Below are 15,441 nucleotides of genomic sequence, written 5' to 3'. Positions count from 1 at the left end.
AGGCAATAAAGTGGTAAAATAAAATAAAAAACTACTTTTATTCTTCCTTCCTTTACAGCCTTTATTTAAACTTTGAAACTTATAAAAATTTCACTGTCCTTTTAATTTACATTCAATATTATTTTATATTAGTTACAGAATAGTGGTTAGACAATCATATACTTTACAAAGTGTACCCCAATATTTCCAGAACCCACTTGGCATCATACGTCATTACATCACGATTGACTATATTTCCTATTTAAGTGACAATGGGTTTACAGGTCCCTTCCAGTCTTTCTTTTGTGTTGCTCGTCCTTCCTTTTCTTTCTTACTTCTTCCCTCCGTTTCATTACATAGTATCTCAATTGGCGAAGTCACTGGGCACGCTCCATCCCTCTTACAGACCAGGAAACTGAGGCCAATTCCAATTGGGGGCGGAACTCCACTCGGCGCGCAGGGAGCCCTCATGGAGTCTGCCAAAGCGGACAAACCTCCCGGTCCGGCTTCGGAGCCGCCTCCTCCAGCACCTCTTCGTCGCAGACGCTCCACATTCTTCCCTCCCCGCTCCTTAGCCCCGCGCCCCCATTCTTCACTGCCCCCCCTTCCCGGGAGCAGGTGGTAGGCTTCGCGCTCACCGCGCAGGCGCGCGCCGCCGCGGGGCGGGGCGGGAACTGGGGGCGGGGCGCGCGCCGCTCGCTTTTGGGCCGCGGCGGGAGCCGGCGTCGCCGCCTCTCGAGTGCGCAGGCGCCTGGCGGTTACCGGTCTCGCCATGGAGCGGAAAGGTGAGCGGCGAAGCGGCCTTCGCCACGAGGGGCAACGGCCGCCGGGGCGAGGCCGGGGCAAAGCCGGGAGCCTCGCTGAGCCGCCGCAGTCGGGTACCCGGCAGCGCGGCGCCCCTCCACTGAGGTGGCGCCGCCCCTGAACCCCCGCCTCAGGGCTGCGGGTCCGCGCCCCTCCGCCCAGGCGTCCTTCCACGCCGGCAGTCATCTCCCCTTGTTCCCCGCCGGGCCGGCCCGCGTCTTGGGGCCGCTGCCGGACCTCGCTCCCCGCGGGCGAGGCAGATCCCCGCCCGCCGGGCCCCCGCCCCGGCCCGAGCCCCCGCCGGCGCACCCCGCCTCGGCGCCGCTCCGCGCCCCGTGGGCCGCCCGCCTCCTGGCCGACCGCTTCGCCGGCGCCCCGGCGCTCGCCCCGGAGCCGCCCCCGCGGCGGACCCCGCAGCCGGGCCTCGCGCCGCTGCTCGGTCTCAACCCGCACCTGGGTCACCTCCTTTCCTCCACATTCGCCCTTCATCCACCCCTCTCTCCTGCAGTGCTTGCGCTCCAGGCCCGAAAGAAAAGGACCAAGGCCAAGAAGGACAAAGCCCAAAGGAAGTGAGTCTGGAACCCCCGCACCCCGCTCTCAGGGTTTCCTCCCGCACCTCCCCTGTCTCACGTCTCGGACGGGCACCGGGTTCGGGCCCCCCGCGGCCCAGCCACATGGCCCCCGGCGGCCTGGTAGGGTCGCTCCCTGCGAACCCGTGGAAGGAAGGGGGCGTCCGTGGCCCGGGGCCCGGCCTGGGTCTCCGCACCCCCGTGCTGCTGCGGAGGCTGTTGGAGGAGGACCGGAGCCCGGGGGAGGCACGGAGGCTCCCCGGGCCTGGGCCTCCCTCCACGCGGAGCTGGTGCATCACTGCCCGGCCGTCCCTGGACGCCGGGCTCTCCCAAACCTGCTTCCAAGGCTGCACAGCAGGCCGCCAGGGAGTTCCTGAACGCGTCTGCCGTGTTTTGGCCCCTTTTCTAGGGGAGGGCGAGGAGCTTTCCCCTGGGCCAGTCAGCTTCCTGAGCCTCCGCTCGCGGGGTGCAGCCGGACCACTGCGTCCACAGCCGGCATCTCCCCGCTTCGCCTCCCCGGAGCCCCCAGCCCTCGCTCTGAACGCAGATACCTTCTGGAGTGGGCATCACAATGGCGCAGGAAAGGTCTCAGCCAACGCTGCTGGTGGTGATGCTTTGCTGTGTGAAGTGCCAAAGGTCTGGTTTTATCAGCAGGATGCATAACCTGAGCGCTATTGTGGGAAACAAAAGTTGGACCCAGCTTCGTAGAAACGCCCGGTAGAGGGCTTCTGCAAGTGAGGCTCCGTCTCCAGAAGTTTTCTCTCGTACTAACGTTTAATCGCAAAGGGTCTTGGAAATTGTCAGACAGTTTGTGTTGGGGAGGGGGGGGTAGGGGGGGAGTGCACTATTTTCTTGGCATTTTCCGTTTACTTGATGTTCCGTGGAGTTGTGTACCGTCTAGTTCTTTCTGAGCTGATGAAACGCATGTCAAGGCTTTTCCTGGGTTGCCCTACTGAAGGGACAGTGCTAGGTAGGGGTGCATGTTACTGGTGGCTACCTAGTGTTTCAGAGCACATACTGACTGTCAATAGAGCGGAAGTGGTAGGTGACCTCACCTCTTGCTCCATTTCTATCAGCTGTCTTAGGAAGTTCCTTGTTTTGTAAAGTGCTTGGTAACCAACGCATTTAAATGTGAGTTATCCATGCATGGATTATTGAAAAAACAATTCCCACATTGGTTCAATGGAAACAGCAAAGAGCTAACCTGATTCTAATATGCAGTGGGAATTTAAAATGTTACTCATTTTCTTTTTGTTATCTTAGTTTTGTTATTCTCTGTGGAGCTGATATGAATATGTTATAAAACAGTTTTTGCTGATGTAAGGAGGCGATGATTTTGTTATTTTTCGTATTAGAAGTCTTCTGTCCTGGTCTTCAAACACGGAAATTAATTTTTATATTGGCCTGAATCTATAATTTGGGAGGTATATAGATATAGATGATCACATACTTTATTTTTACACCTATTATTTATTACTTTGGATTACCTACTCAGACTATATGCCTTATTCTAAAACTGAATTATATGTACTTTATCAGTTACCCCTCCATTTACTAATTAAACCTACTTATTTCTGTTCTTAATTATTTCCATACTTGAATAAAAACAAGTTAATAGTACAGATAACCTACAGTATTTTGCTGATATTTAATCCTATGGAACTTTGACTCCTGAAATGTATGTGAATGAACCAATACTATTTACTTGTAAAGTCAAAGGCGCTTTATTTATTTATTTATTTATTTATTTATTCTTCAATTAATACCCTTTCTTAATAATTTTACCTTTTTTTCCTCTAACCTCCTCTTAAGTAGCTGAAATATCTAATTAATTAAGTTGGTTAGAGTACACGCCCCACCTGACTCAGGTAACTTGCCTCTGTTCCATGACTCTTGATTCCAGTCATTTCGCCAAGGCAAGCAGTTAGTTACCAGGAGATAATCAGGGAGAAGGTCTGAGGAAGAAGCATGCCATAGAGTTTGGTCAGAGTTAGATCTGGTTTGAATTTTGATTTTGCCATTTTTTAGCAATTTGTCCTTTGTAACTAAGCTAAGAAATAATCTTACACGCTCTTAATGTCTGGTAGCTCATTCATAATGAAAATTGATAAGGACCAAGCATTTAAATGAAAAAATTTAGAAACTTTTGAAAGTACAACAATAATGGCATCCTGGTAATTTAGTCATGGTATGAGACAGGCGGAAGTGCTTTTCGGTCCCCTGGTTTTGTAGCTCTTAAACCTAGAACCTGCATACTAGTACATGAAACAGTACACCCATGGAGCTGGAGCTGGTTGTAGCAGGGTCAATACTGGAATCAGGGCTCCTGCCTTGAGCTTCTTAGGGTGTTTCCTTTGGGTTCATATACTGTGTTGAAAGATTTTACTTTGAGGATTTTTAGCTGTCTTATTTGAGGAAATCCTCCTTCATTTCACTCTTTCAGACTCTTACATTAACTTGTTGGTGATAATCTGTATTTTACTTTGTAGATAAGGAAATTGAGATTTATAAGTTACTCCCCTATAAAATTGTCAAGTTAGGATTCCAACCGGAGTTGACATATCCCAAAGTATACTGCTGTCACCAAGTGACCGTTTCTTTCATTGTGGCGGAGGACAAATAAGGCAGAGGCTGAGTGAAGGAGGCGTCTGAATAAGGGACCTCTGGATGCCTTAGGCACTGATGATTCTCTGAGAGGGCAGAACGCTCTATCTCCCTTTGAGCTTTTGGTTTTCAATATGTATACCAGTAGCTGGACCTTGATCTGTTAGTCAAGAGGTTTTATAATTTAAGTTAAACTGCTTATGAAATTACTTCATGAAATATAATTCCTGAATGGATTTTATATATAATAATTTTATTAGGAATTTAATCTGGACAGTAATTTTTACTTTATTTGCAGTTAAAGAACTTTGTGGATTTAGGAAAAATTTGGTAGCTGGAGAAGTGTTTTTTCTTATTCTAGTATTTAACTGTTCTATGGAGGCAGAGCGGAGATGGTTTTATTTAATTTTCCAAAAATGTAATTGTTACATTAAAAATTTAGAAGAGAAAAATACTTTTAAATTTCCAAGATTTTTATCCAGCAGTGAGTAGAGTACATAAGCCAATTTTAAAAAATTAAATGGTATTGCCCTGGCTCGTGTGGCTCAGTAGAATAAGCATTATCCTATGCACCAAAGGGTCACAATCAGCACAGCACACATACCTGGGTTGCAGGTTCGATTCTTGGATTAGGGTACATGCTGGAGGCAACCAATCAATGTTTCTCTCTCCCTCTCCTTCCTTTCTAAATCAATTTTAAAAATCTGTTTTTAATTAAATGATACTGGGTACTTTTTACACTGAACAGTGTCCCTTGGAAATTGGTTCTGTATCAGTTCCATATAGTGCAGTCTTACGACATTTTTTTAAGGTCTGTTTTTTGTTGTTTTGAAGGTCACTTTATCAAGTTTTTCAACTACTTTGACACGAAATAATTTCAGAAAGTTATCAGAAAGCACAAAATAAGTTAAATATACTTTGTTCATTTTCAGAGAAGCATAGTAGTAGCACTGTTCACCAAAGCCAGTTGGCAGGAGCATATGATAAATCATGTTGATTTGTACCAATGCATGCCTTTATTTAAGATATAAGGCCAAATGCTATTGGGTTATTTATTTATTTAGGGCAGACAGGCAGATAGACATTGTTTTGTTGAATGCATTTACGTACACATTCGTTTGTTGCTTTTTTTATGTGCCCTGTCTGGAGAGTAAACCTGCAACCTTGGCATTTTTGCGCCAATGCTCAAACCAAATTGAGCAACCTGACCAAGACTGCTATTGAGTCCTAACATTTCGGGTGGCATAGTGCATTGGACAATATTGATAGGTATTCTAGGATAGCTTATCAAGGAACTTGAGGACATTTAATATATATTTTAACTGTCACTAATAGCAGTCAACAAACATCAATGACATAAAGTTTGGAGTTGGTACAATGAGTCATGTTGATTATCTTTTATATTATTTACTTTACTCAAATTCTAAATGTTTTGAGTGACACTAGGCATTTTAAAAAAGACTCCTAGTCCTTGAGAACTTTTGTTTCCTGAAATACTGGGGTAGGCTTGTTTTGTAACTGATTAAAATGTAATTTATGGGCACTCGTATCTTCTCATTCACTTTGCCCTTAATCCCTTGTTGCTCTTCAGCCTGTGCATGTCTCTTTCAACGAAGCAGTTTGATCAAAGATGCAGTTCTGTCTATACATCAGTTTGCTCTCTTGATATTCTAGTACTCATTTTAATGTTTGTGTTGATTTTTTGATTTTTTAAAAATATTTTTTATTTCAGAGAGGAAGTGAAAGGGAGAGATAGAAACATCAATGATGGGAGAGAATCATTGATTGGCTTCCTCCTGCACACCCCCTACTGGGGATCAAACCCGCAACCCAGGCATGTGCCCTTAACGAATAGAATGCAGGACCCTTCAAGAGTCTGTAGGCCAACACTCTAGCCACTGAGCTAAAATAGCCTAGGGCTTTATTGATTTTTTTAGAGAGAAACATTGATGTAGAGAGAAACATCAATCTGCTACCTCCTGCATGCTCCTATGCGTGTCTTAATTTGTGTCTACGTTTCTCTTTTTCATAGAGACTCTAGTTATATGGATTATGGTTCATCCTAATGAATTCATCTTAACTTGATTATCTCTATAAAGATCCTGTCTTCAAATTACCTTCTGAGTTACTGGAGATTAGGACTCCAATATATATTTATTGGGGCTGGGGGCACAATTTTATGCATTACACAGTCCGTCCCTAGAAGACATCTGCCTTGGGAGATGCTACTATTCTTCATTCCTCAAGAGAGAAAGAAATGGAAGTTCAACTTTACATGTAAATAAACTGATTTCTAAAAATAAGTTGAATAAATGAACAAATATTTGCTTGTTCCTTTCCCCTTATTTCCTGCACACAATGCTAAAATTTATATATTAGGCACTCTACTAAGCATAGGAGAAGCATAACCTGTATAGTCCCTATAAGGTAGATACTTTTCCTTCCCTCATTTTACACACTGGGCAATTGAGGCACAAAGAGCTGCCTGAATTAGCAGTTTATTTAAAATCATGGAGCCCTGGTAAGCTATCAGTCAAACCTAAGTCTTCCTGATACCAGAGACCTTGGCTAAAGTGTCTCCTGGATCTTTGCGTTCTAGTTCTACATTTTACCACCTCCTTGCGAAAGGAATATTTCTAAAGCATTGCTTTTGTAGGGTTACTCTGCTGCTTAAATTTCTTGAAGACTTCCTTCCACATAAAATACTTAATGCTTGACATCTAAAACTCTTCAGTCTAGTTCACATGTGTCAAACACAAGGCCCGCGGGCCAAATCCAGCCCGCCAGGCCTTGCAATGTGGCCCGCACCGCGCTGTCATCACTGCACTCCGCTATCAGTTTATGACATTGTCAGTTTATGACTGTTCAATAAACCATTCGGCCCGCGATTTAGGCTGGATTTTAGATTTTGGCCCCTTCTCGGATTGAGTTTGACACCCCTAGTCTAGTTCCATGGGGTTACTGGTGAGTGGGGACAAAATGGACTTCGATTGAAGAAAAACATGTAATAGTGAAAGATGAAAGAGAAGATACATGCCCTGTATGTATCTTTGAGCAAAATAAAGTCTGGGAATTTGGGGAGGAAGACAATAAAATTTCAAGTGCTGAAGACATATAAAGCAAGATGGAAGGGGGTTAGGTATGGCATGCAGTGAACGGCTCTTTTATATAGCAGGGTCAGGAAAGCTAACATTAACACAGACCTAAAGAGAGGAGGTCAGAGATGGGTTTGAATGACAATGAAAAGTCAGATCATGTAAGGCTTTGTAGGCCATTGTGAAAACATTTATTTTGAATGTAGTGGTTGCCTAATATGGGTTTTTTATTAAAGATCATCAGTTTTTGTTTGTTTCTTTTTAAGAATAATTGAATCTAAAATGCTTCCTGTGGAAACCTAGGCTGCTGAGATTAGAGGGTCACAGACCATCATCTAGTGGCTGTTTATCATAAGCTAGAGGCCAATTGCAGGAAGATTCCTGCAAGAATAGGGCTTCCTGCAGCCATCTCTGTCGCCCTGCCTGCTTTCCTCCCTTCTCCACCACCTCGTCTACTTCCCTCTCTTCTCTGGTGTCCAGCTTGTTTCTCTACAGCTTCACTCCCTTCTCAGCGCTTGGCTTCCTTCTATGCTTTCTTTAGTCTTCACTCTGCGCCTGGATATGCAAATTAACCATCCTCCTGGCTGAGCTAATTTGCATACCCACTCCTGATTGGCTGATAAGCGTATCTTGTGGCTGTCGCAGAGGTACGATCAGTTTGCATGTTTCTATTTTAATTAGATTGGATGTGGGTGAGCCTTCCAGAAAATAAGCAGGCTTACAGAAGTTTGTGTTGCCAGCTTAGTCATATAAATGAAAAATGTGGATGCCTGGAAAAACCTTCATTTATGAACTATTTGGATATGTTATAGATATTGTGCCTCTTTACCTCTAAATACATTCATTTATATTACTTGAGGCCTGGGGATCGAGGCAAAATCAGCAGTCCAACAACCCCCAAGGGGTCCCAGAGTGCAAGAGGGTACTCTGCAAAATTGCTGTTGCTTGGCAGCTCCTGCATTGAGTGTCTGCCCCCGATGGTCATAACTACTCGCTTAGGCTTATATATATATAGGTCAAATATAATTATCAAAATTGAAAATGGATTTTTCTCTAGATCTACTCTGCTGTATGGTTCCATTCTAAGACCTTTCATTATGAAGAGCTATTAGTTTGCTGCTGGCCAGATTTCAAGAATTCTCAAGAAGCAAGGAAAATCTTAATACCTTGGTTTTGGATTAATACAGGGATAGTTTTAATTATTAAAAACAGAAGGAAGGGAATATAGTTGTCCCCTCTTATTTGCAGTTTTGTTTTCTGCAATTTTAGTCACCTGTGATAAACCAGGGTCTGAAAATATTAAATGGAACTTCCAGAAGTAAACGATTCATAAGTTTTAAATTGGTGCTATTTCGAGTGAAATCTCACACCACCCTTCTCCATTCAGCCCAGGACATGAATCATCCCTTTTTATCCAGTGTAAAAAGGGATGATACACATGCTGCCTGTCCACTTAGTAGCCATCAGGGTTTTGAGAGTGACTATTGTGGTATCACAGTGCTTGTGTTCAGGTTACCTTTGTTTTACTTAATAATGGCTCCAATGTCATTTATATAACTTCTATCATAGTGTATTGTTATACTTGTTCTATTTCATTATTGTTGCTAATCTCACAATGCCTAGTTTACAAATTAAACTTTATCATAGGTATTCATGTATAGAGGGAAAACATAGTGTGTAGGGTTCAGTACTATCCACAGTTTCAGGCATCCACTGGGGTTCTTGAGACACATCCCTGTTGAAAAAAGGGAGACTACTATACCTTATTTTTATTTATTATTATTGTGACTTTTTCAACACATTTTTATTGATTTCAGAGAGGAAAGGAAAGGGAGAGAGAGATAGAAACATCAATGATAAGGGAGATTCATTGATTGGCTGCCTCCTGTATGGATGGAGCCCACAACCCAGGCTTATACCCTTGATCGGAATCAAACCTGGGACCCTTCAGTCTGTAGGCTGAGACTATCCACTGAGCCAAACTGGCTGGGGCTAACTTGTTTTTATTGAGTTATAATTTAGAAACAATATAATGAATTCATTTTTAAGAGCGCAATTTAATATATTTTGGCAAATGAGTGCATCCATGTAACCAGCGCTCCAGTCAAGGCTGGAACATTTTCTTTACTGCAGGAACTTCCAGGGTCTCAGCCTCCCTATCCTGGCCCTAGGCAACCACCAGTCTTCTTTCTGTCAGTGATGAGTGTGGCTGGTCAGCAACCCTACCTAATAAAAGAGTAATATGCAAATTAACCATCACTCAGCTACACCCATATGCCATGCCCACAAACCAATCAGAACGAGTATGCAAATTAATCCCAACCAAGATGGCTGCGACCACAGAGAGCAGGAGGGAAGCTTGGGTTTCCCAGGCAATAGAAGTGCCGGCCTAAGCCTCCACTCAAGGCTACAAAGTTTCAATTATAGAAGGTAAACAAATCCAAACAGAAATGGCTGCAGCCGCCGAAACCGGTTTGGCTCAGCAGTAGAGCATCGGTCTGCGGACTGAAAGGTCCCAGGTTCGATTCCAGTCAAGGGCATGTACGTTGGTTGCGGGCACATCCCTACCCCCTACTGGGGATGTGCAAGAGGCAGCTGGTCGATGTTTCTCTCTCATCGACGTTTCTAGCTCTCTATCTCTCTCCTTTCCTCTCTGTGAAAAATCAATAAAATATATTAAAAAAAGAAATGGCCGCAGCCACGGAGCAAGCAGGAGGCTTGGCTCGGCTCCAGGTTACAAAGTTTCAATTGCAGAGGGTAAATTCCAGATACCAGGGCCTCCACTTGGGTCGCCAGGGGGCATGGCTTGCCTGCAAACCACTACAGGCCCCTTGCTCAGGCCACCCCCTACCCCAAGGGAACCCCCACCCTGATCCAGGACAACCTTCAAGGCAAACCAGCTGGCCCCCACCCATGCAACAGGCCTCTGTCCTATCTAATAAGAGTAATATGCAGATTGACCATCAATCCAACACACAATATGGCTGCCCCCATTTGGTCAAAGATGCTGCCCCTATGTGGACACAAGATGGCCACCACAAGATGGCCAGCAGGGGAGGGCAGTTGGGAGGCATCAGGCCTGCAAAGGAGGGCAGTTGGAGGTGATCAACCCTGCAGGGGAGGGCAGTTAGGGTGACGAGGCTGGCAGAGGAGGAAAGTTGGGGACAAACAGGCTGGCAGGGGAGTAATTAGACATCAATCAGGCTAGCATGGGAGTGTTTAGGGGGTGATCAAGTTGGCAGGCAGAAGCGTTGGGAACCAGCAGTTCTGGATTGTGAGAGGGATGTCTGTCTGTTTAGACCCGACCCTCGAGGGGTTCCAGATTGGAGGGGGTGCAGGCTGGGCTGAGGGACATGCCCCCTCTCCCGCCTCCATGCACGAATTTTGTGCACCGGGCCTCTAGTTTTATATAAAATGCCAAAATTTTCCAAAATGACTGTATCTTTTAATATTATCACCAACAGTGTATGAAAATTTCAATTATTTTACATTTTTAATTGAGTTTGTTGGGGTGACACTGGTTAACCTGTTAACCCAGCAGGACCTATAAATACGTACTTCAAACATAAACACTATCGGGAATGGGGTAGGACATATGAATACGTCCTTGAAATATATGTTGCGCCCTGAGAGGGACGGTATATATTTTTTGTGATCTTTATAATTGTTTGTAAAATTTATAATTTTTTATATTTTGTTGATATTTTACAGAGAGGAAAAGAGAAGGATAGAGAGTTAGAAACATCGATGAGAGAGAATCATCGATCAGCTGCCTCTTGCACACCCCCTACTGGGGATGCGCCTTCAACCAAGGTACATGCCTCTGACTGGAATCGAACCCGGGACCTTTCAGTCCCCAGGCGGACGCTCTATCCACTGAACCAAACCAGTTTCGGCTATAATTTTTTAATTCGATGTTTCCATTTTTTTGTTGGTATTCTTTTCTATTTGTTTGTAATTTTGTGTTTTCCTTTGTGCTTTATATATAAATAAGTGAAAAAATATATACTTCATTTATTTTAATTATAATATAAAATTACGTCCACTGGGCGTGACGTACTGACACGTCCTAGTGAAAGAGTATGCGCCCGTTGTACGTTGCGTAATTAAAAAGGGAACTCCCCGGTTAACAGATTAACAAAATTATACACGTTTCATCATCTGTACACTGTGTTGTGCTTTTACCTTTCCAAGTCATGTCTCTGTCCATCACCATTTATCCCTCCTATCCTCCACTTTCCTCTATACCCTTCCCCCTGGCAGTTACAACACTGTCATCTGTGTCCATGAGTTTTTGCTCCTTTTTTCTTCTCAATCCCTCTTCTACCCTCCACCTAGCCTCCTTTCTTCTGACAGCTGTCAGTCTACTATCATGAGTCTGTCACTATTTTGCTAATTAGTTTATTTTGTTTATTAGTTTTCACATATGAGTGAAATCATATGGTACTTGTCTTTGACTCGCTTATTTCACTTAGCATAATTCTCCAGATGCATTCATGCTGTCCCAAAAGATAAGATTTCTTTCTTTTTTTATAGCTGAGTAGTATTCCATTGTGTAAATGTACCACAGCTTTTTTATCCACTCAACTACTGATGGGCACCTGGGCTCCTTCCAAATGTTGGCTATTGTGAATAATGCTGCAGTGAACGTGGGGGTGCATATATCCTTTTGAATTAGTGTTTTGGGTTTCTTTGGATAAATTCCAAGAAGTGGGATCACTGGGTCATAGTGTAGTTTCATTTTTAATTTTTGAGTTAACCATACTGCTTTCCATAGTGGCTGCACCATTTTGCATTCCTACCAGCACTGCACAAAGGTTCCCTTTTTTCCACATCTTCACCAACACTTGTTTGGTGATTTATTGATAGCCACTATGACATTTGTGAGGTGATATCTCATTGTGGTTTTAATTTGCATTTCTCTGATGGGTTAGTAACTTTGAGCATGCATGCTCATTGGCCATCTGTATGTCCTCTTTGGAGAAGTATGTTTGTCCTTTGTCCATTTTTTAATTGGATTGTTGGGTTTTTTTGGTGTTGAGAATTATAAGTTCTTTATAAATTCTGGATATTAATCCCTTATCAAATGTATTGGCAAATATATTTTCACATTCAGTGAATTTCTTTTCTCATTTTATTGATGGTTTCCTTTGCTTTCCAAAAACTTTTTAGCTTGATATAGTTCATTCGTTTGTTTTTTCTTTTGTTTCACTTGCCCGAGGAGATATACCGTATCAGAAAATATATTTCTATGAGAAATGTCTTGAGATTTTATTGCCTATGTTTTCTTCTAGGATTTTTTTTTATGGTTTTGAGTCTAACATTTAAGTTTTTAATTCATTTTGAGTTTATTCTTGTGTGGTGTAAGAAGGTCCAGTTTCCCACCCACCCACCACTCCCTTTTTTTTTTATGTATCCAATTTTCCCAGGCCCATTTGTTGAGTAGACTGTCTAGCTCATTTTGTGTTTTTGCCTCATTTAACAAATATTAATGGACTATAAAGGTGTGGGTTTATTTCTATACTCTTTATGCTGTTCCATTGGTCTGTGTGTCTTATTTTTATGCCAGTGGCATGCTGTTTTGATTATTAGGCCTTATAGAATAATTTGATATCAGGTCGTGTGATTCCTTCAACTTTGTTGTTGTTCTCAAGATAGCTATTGCTATTCAGAATCTTTTGTGGTTCCACATAAATATTTGGAGTTGTGTTGACTCTGTAGATTGCTTATCAGTTTTTGTAATTTTTTTTGTGTGTGTGAAATCTTCAGGGTTCTCTATATCATGTCATCTGCAAATTACAATTTTAGTTCTTCCTTTCCAATTTGGATACTTTTTACTTCTTCTTGTCTAATTGACATGGTAGGACTTAAGACCATTATTATATTGAGACATGTTTCCTTTATTCTCACTTGGCTGAGAATATTTATCATGTGCTGAGTTTTACCAAATGCTTTTTCTGCATCTGTTGATGTGACCATGTGGTTTTTATCCTTCATTTTGTTTCTGTGATATATCAGGTTTGCTTATTTGCAGATATTGTACCAACCTTGTATCCCTGGAATGATCACAGTGTATGATCTTTTTAATGTACTGCTGGATTCAGTTTGCTAATATTGTGATGAGGATTTAGCATCTATGTGCATCAGGAATATTAGCTGCTAATTTTGTTTCTTTGTAGTGTCTATCTAGTTTTGAACTTAGGATAATGCTGGCCTTGTAAAATGAGCTGGGGGATCTTCCCTGCTCTTGAATTTTTTAAAAATAGTTTGGGATAGGTGTTATTTCTTTTGAATGTTTGGTAAAATTCACTTGTGAAACCATCAGAGTTGTCTCCACTGATTGGTCAGTGTCAAGGCCAGGGGTTCTTAGACACTGCAGCTGCTCCTGGGGTCTCCCACCTAGTTTTGCTGCTTTTCTGGGCCTGGAGCTGAAATACAACTGAGGCCTAGATGTTGTCTCTAGGGAGGTGACTTATCTGCTGTAAACTTCTCTGCCAGTTTGTTCAGCTGTTTGTTTCAGTTTCCCTCTTCCACTTGTTTTGGCTTACTGGCCTATCTCACTAGGACTAAAAGATTGATTGGATTTCAGTTACACATTTTGCTAAGTATTCAAGGCGATGCTGTGTACTTCATATTGTATCATGTTTGTAATGGGAAGTTTGATCACATGGTTATTGGTCTCTAGTTTGCTTTTTTAAAATATATTTTTATTGATTTCAGAGATGAAGGGAGAAGAAGAGAGATGGAAACATCAATAACAAGAGAGAATCATTGATTGGCTGCCTCCTGCACGCCCCAACCTGAGCATGTGCCCTGACTGGGATTGAACCATGGCCTCCTGGTTCATGGGCTGACACTAAGCCATGTCAGCTGGGCTGGAATCTAGTTTTTGAATAGTTTTTAAGGTAAAACTTAGTTATTCCATTACAGTCGTACCTCCTTTGATTAAATTAGAAAACGTTAGCACTGTGGATATATTGAACCTGAAGGCTTTTTTGTCCCCCCGAGGGGAGAACGAGTTTTGTGTTTGTTGTATACTGTTTCCTCTTGGACTGCTATTCTCTGGAGCACATAGAGAACTAGACAGGAAGTATGGCTTTATTAATCAGCAATGAACCTTGTTCCATATTCCCATATACGTATGTAAATATTCAAAATAAGTTTTCCTAAGTTATAAACTCATTGCATAAAGCAGTGATGGACTTTAATATTTTTGTGGTTTTGAATTGGACTGAAACATGGAAGTTTGGTCTTGGGATCACTAATTTGAAAAGCCTTTAGATGTGTATGCAGTTTTTATAATTGATGTTTTTGTCGTTTAAAACATTGCTTCTTTTAAATCTTATGTCTTTGGGGGAGGGTAGATATAACATGTTTATGAATAGGAATTTCTATTTTCCTTGGGAATGCACTAACTGTCCTAGATGGGAATTGTCACTGCCTTTTCTATAAAGTTTTAAGCAAAATGTAATAATTTGAAGTCAAGGGGTATTTTAAGGTTATTGTACCTTTAAGTAAGTGCATAAATGAGTTGAATCTTTCCAAATGAAATAATAAAGGGGGACATTACATAACAGTCAAATTCAGATTTTCTTTCTTTTTTTTCCCTTTCCTATATTTAGTGAACAACTACCCCCTAAGAGAAGCAGCAGAATTGTACTTACTGGCATTGCTGGTGTCTGAGAAGCATCAGGGACAAATAGATGAGCATAACTAAACTACATTATATTAAGAAAAATCTCCATCTCTCTCTGTTTCAGAATGCTCTCCTCTACTTTATTACACAGGATTTATGGGAATCACTAAGTAATTTTTTTAGAAAGGCAAACCACAAAATAAGATCCCTTATTTATTGATCGGAAAAGGGATAAAACTAGTGTGTCATGGCTTTTAATAGCCTAGTAAGTGATGTTTCGTAAAATATGAGTGGATTCTACAGGTAGATACTATTGGTACCTTTCTTCCAAAATTTTGAAATAGCATTACTCCGGACTAGCTACCAAAATTCATCAACATCAGCCTATCATAGAGAAAAGCTCCAGTAAAGAGCTCCAGCTGAAAGAGAGTATCCAAATTTCTGTGTGCAATAATAATAGCACTGGTTGCCAGACACTGTTCTAAGCTTTCATAAGTACTAATTCATTTAATATTCAGAGCAGCAACCTTATAAACTTGGTGCTTTTATTTTTATGATTTGTAGATAAGGAAGTAGACTCAGAGAGGTTAATTTACCTGCCTCAGATCACACAGGAAGTACCGTAAGTAGCAAATCCAGGATTTGACCATACAGGCAAATTGCACCAGAGTCCATGCTCTTACCCACTATGTCAGCAATTTTCAGCCTTTTTCATCACTTGGCATGCATAAATTAATTACTAACTTCTGCAACA

General features: G+C 42.2%; 1 protein-coding gene across 2 annotated transcripts in view; it reads left to right on the top strand.

Moving 5' to 3' along the window:
* Positions 1–653: 653 nt before the first annotated feature.
* The window catches only part of SRPK1 (SRSF protein kinase 1), a 77,192-nt gene continuing 62,404 nt past the window's right edge, over positions 654–15,441 (top strand). For both annotated transcript variants that reach the window (XM_084890592.1, XM_084890593.1), the window contains exons 1-2: positions 654–764; positions 1,292–1,352. In XM_084890592.1, coding sequence (XP_084746718.1) covers positions 752–764; positions 1,292–1,352 — 74 coding nt within the window. In that variant the 5' untranslated portion in view covers positions 654–751. The remainder of the gene's footprint in view (positions 765–1,291; positions 1,353–15,441) is intronic.

This window comes from Pipistrellus hanaki (assembly GCF_964339955.1).
Source record: "Pipistrellus hanaki genome assembly, chromosome: 7".
In the NCBI taxonomy this organism is placed as follows: Eukaryota; Metazoa; Chordata; class Mammalia; order Chiroptera; family Vespertilionidae; genus Pipistrellus; species Pipistrellus hanaki.
This window is presented reverse-complemented; position numbering and strand designations above follow the sequence as displayed.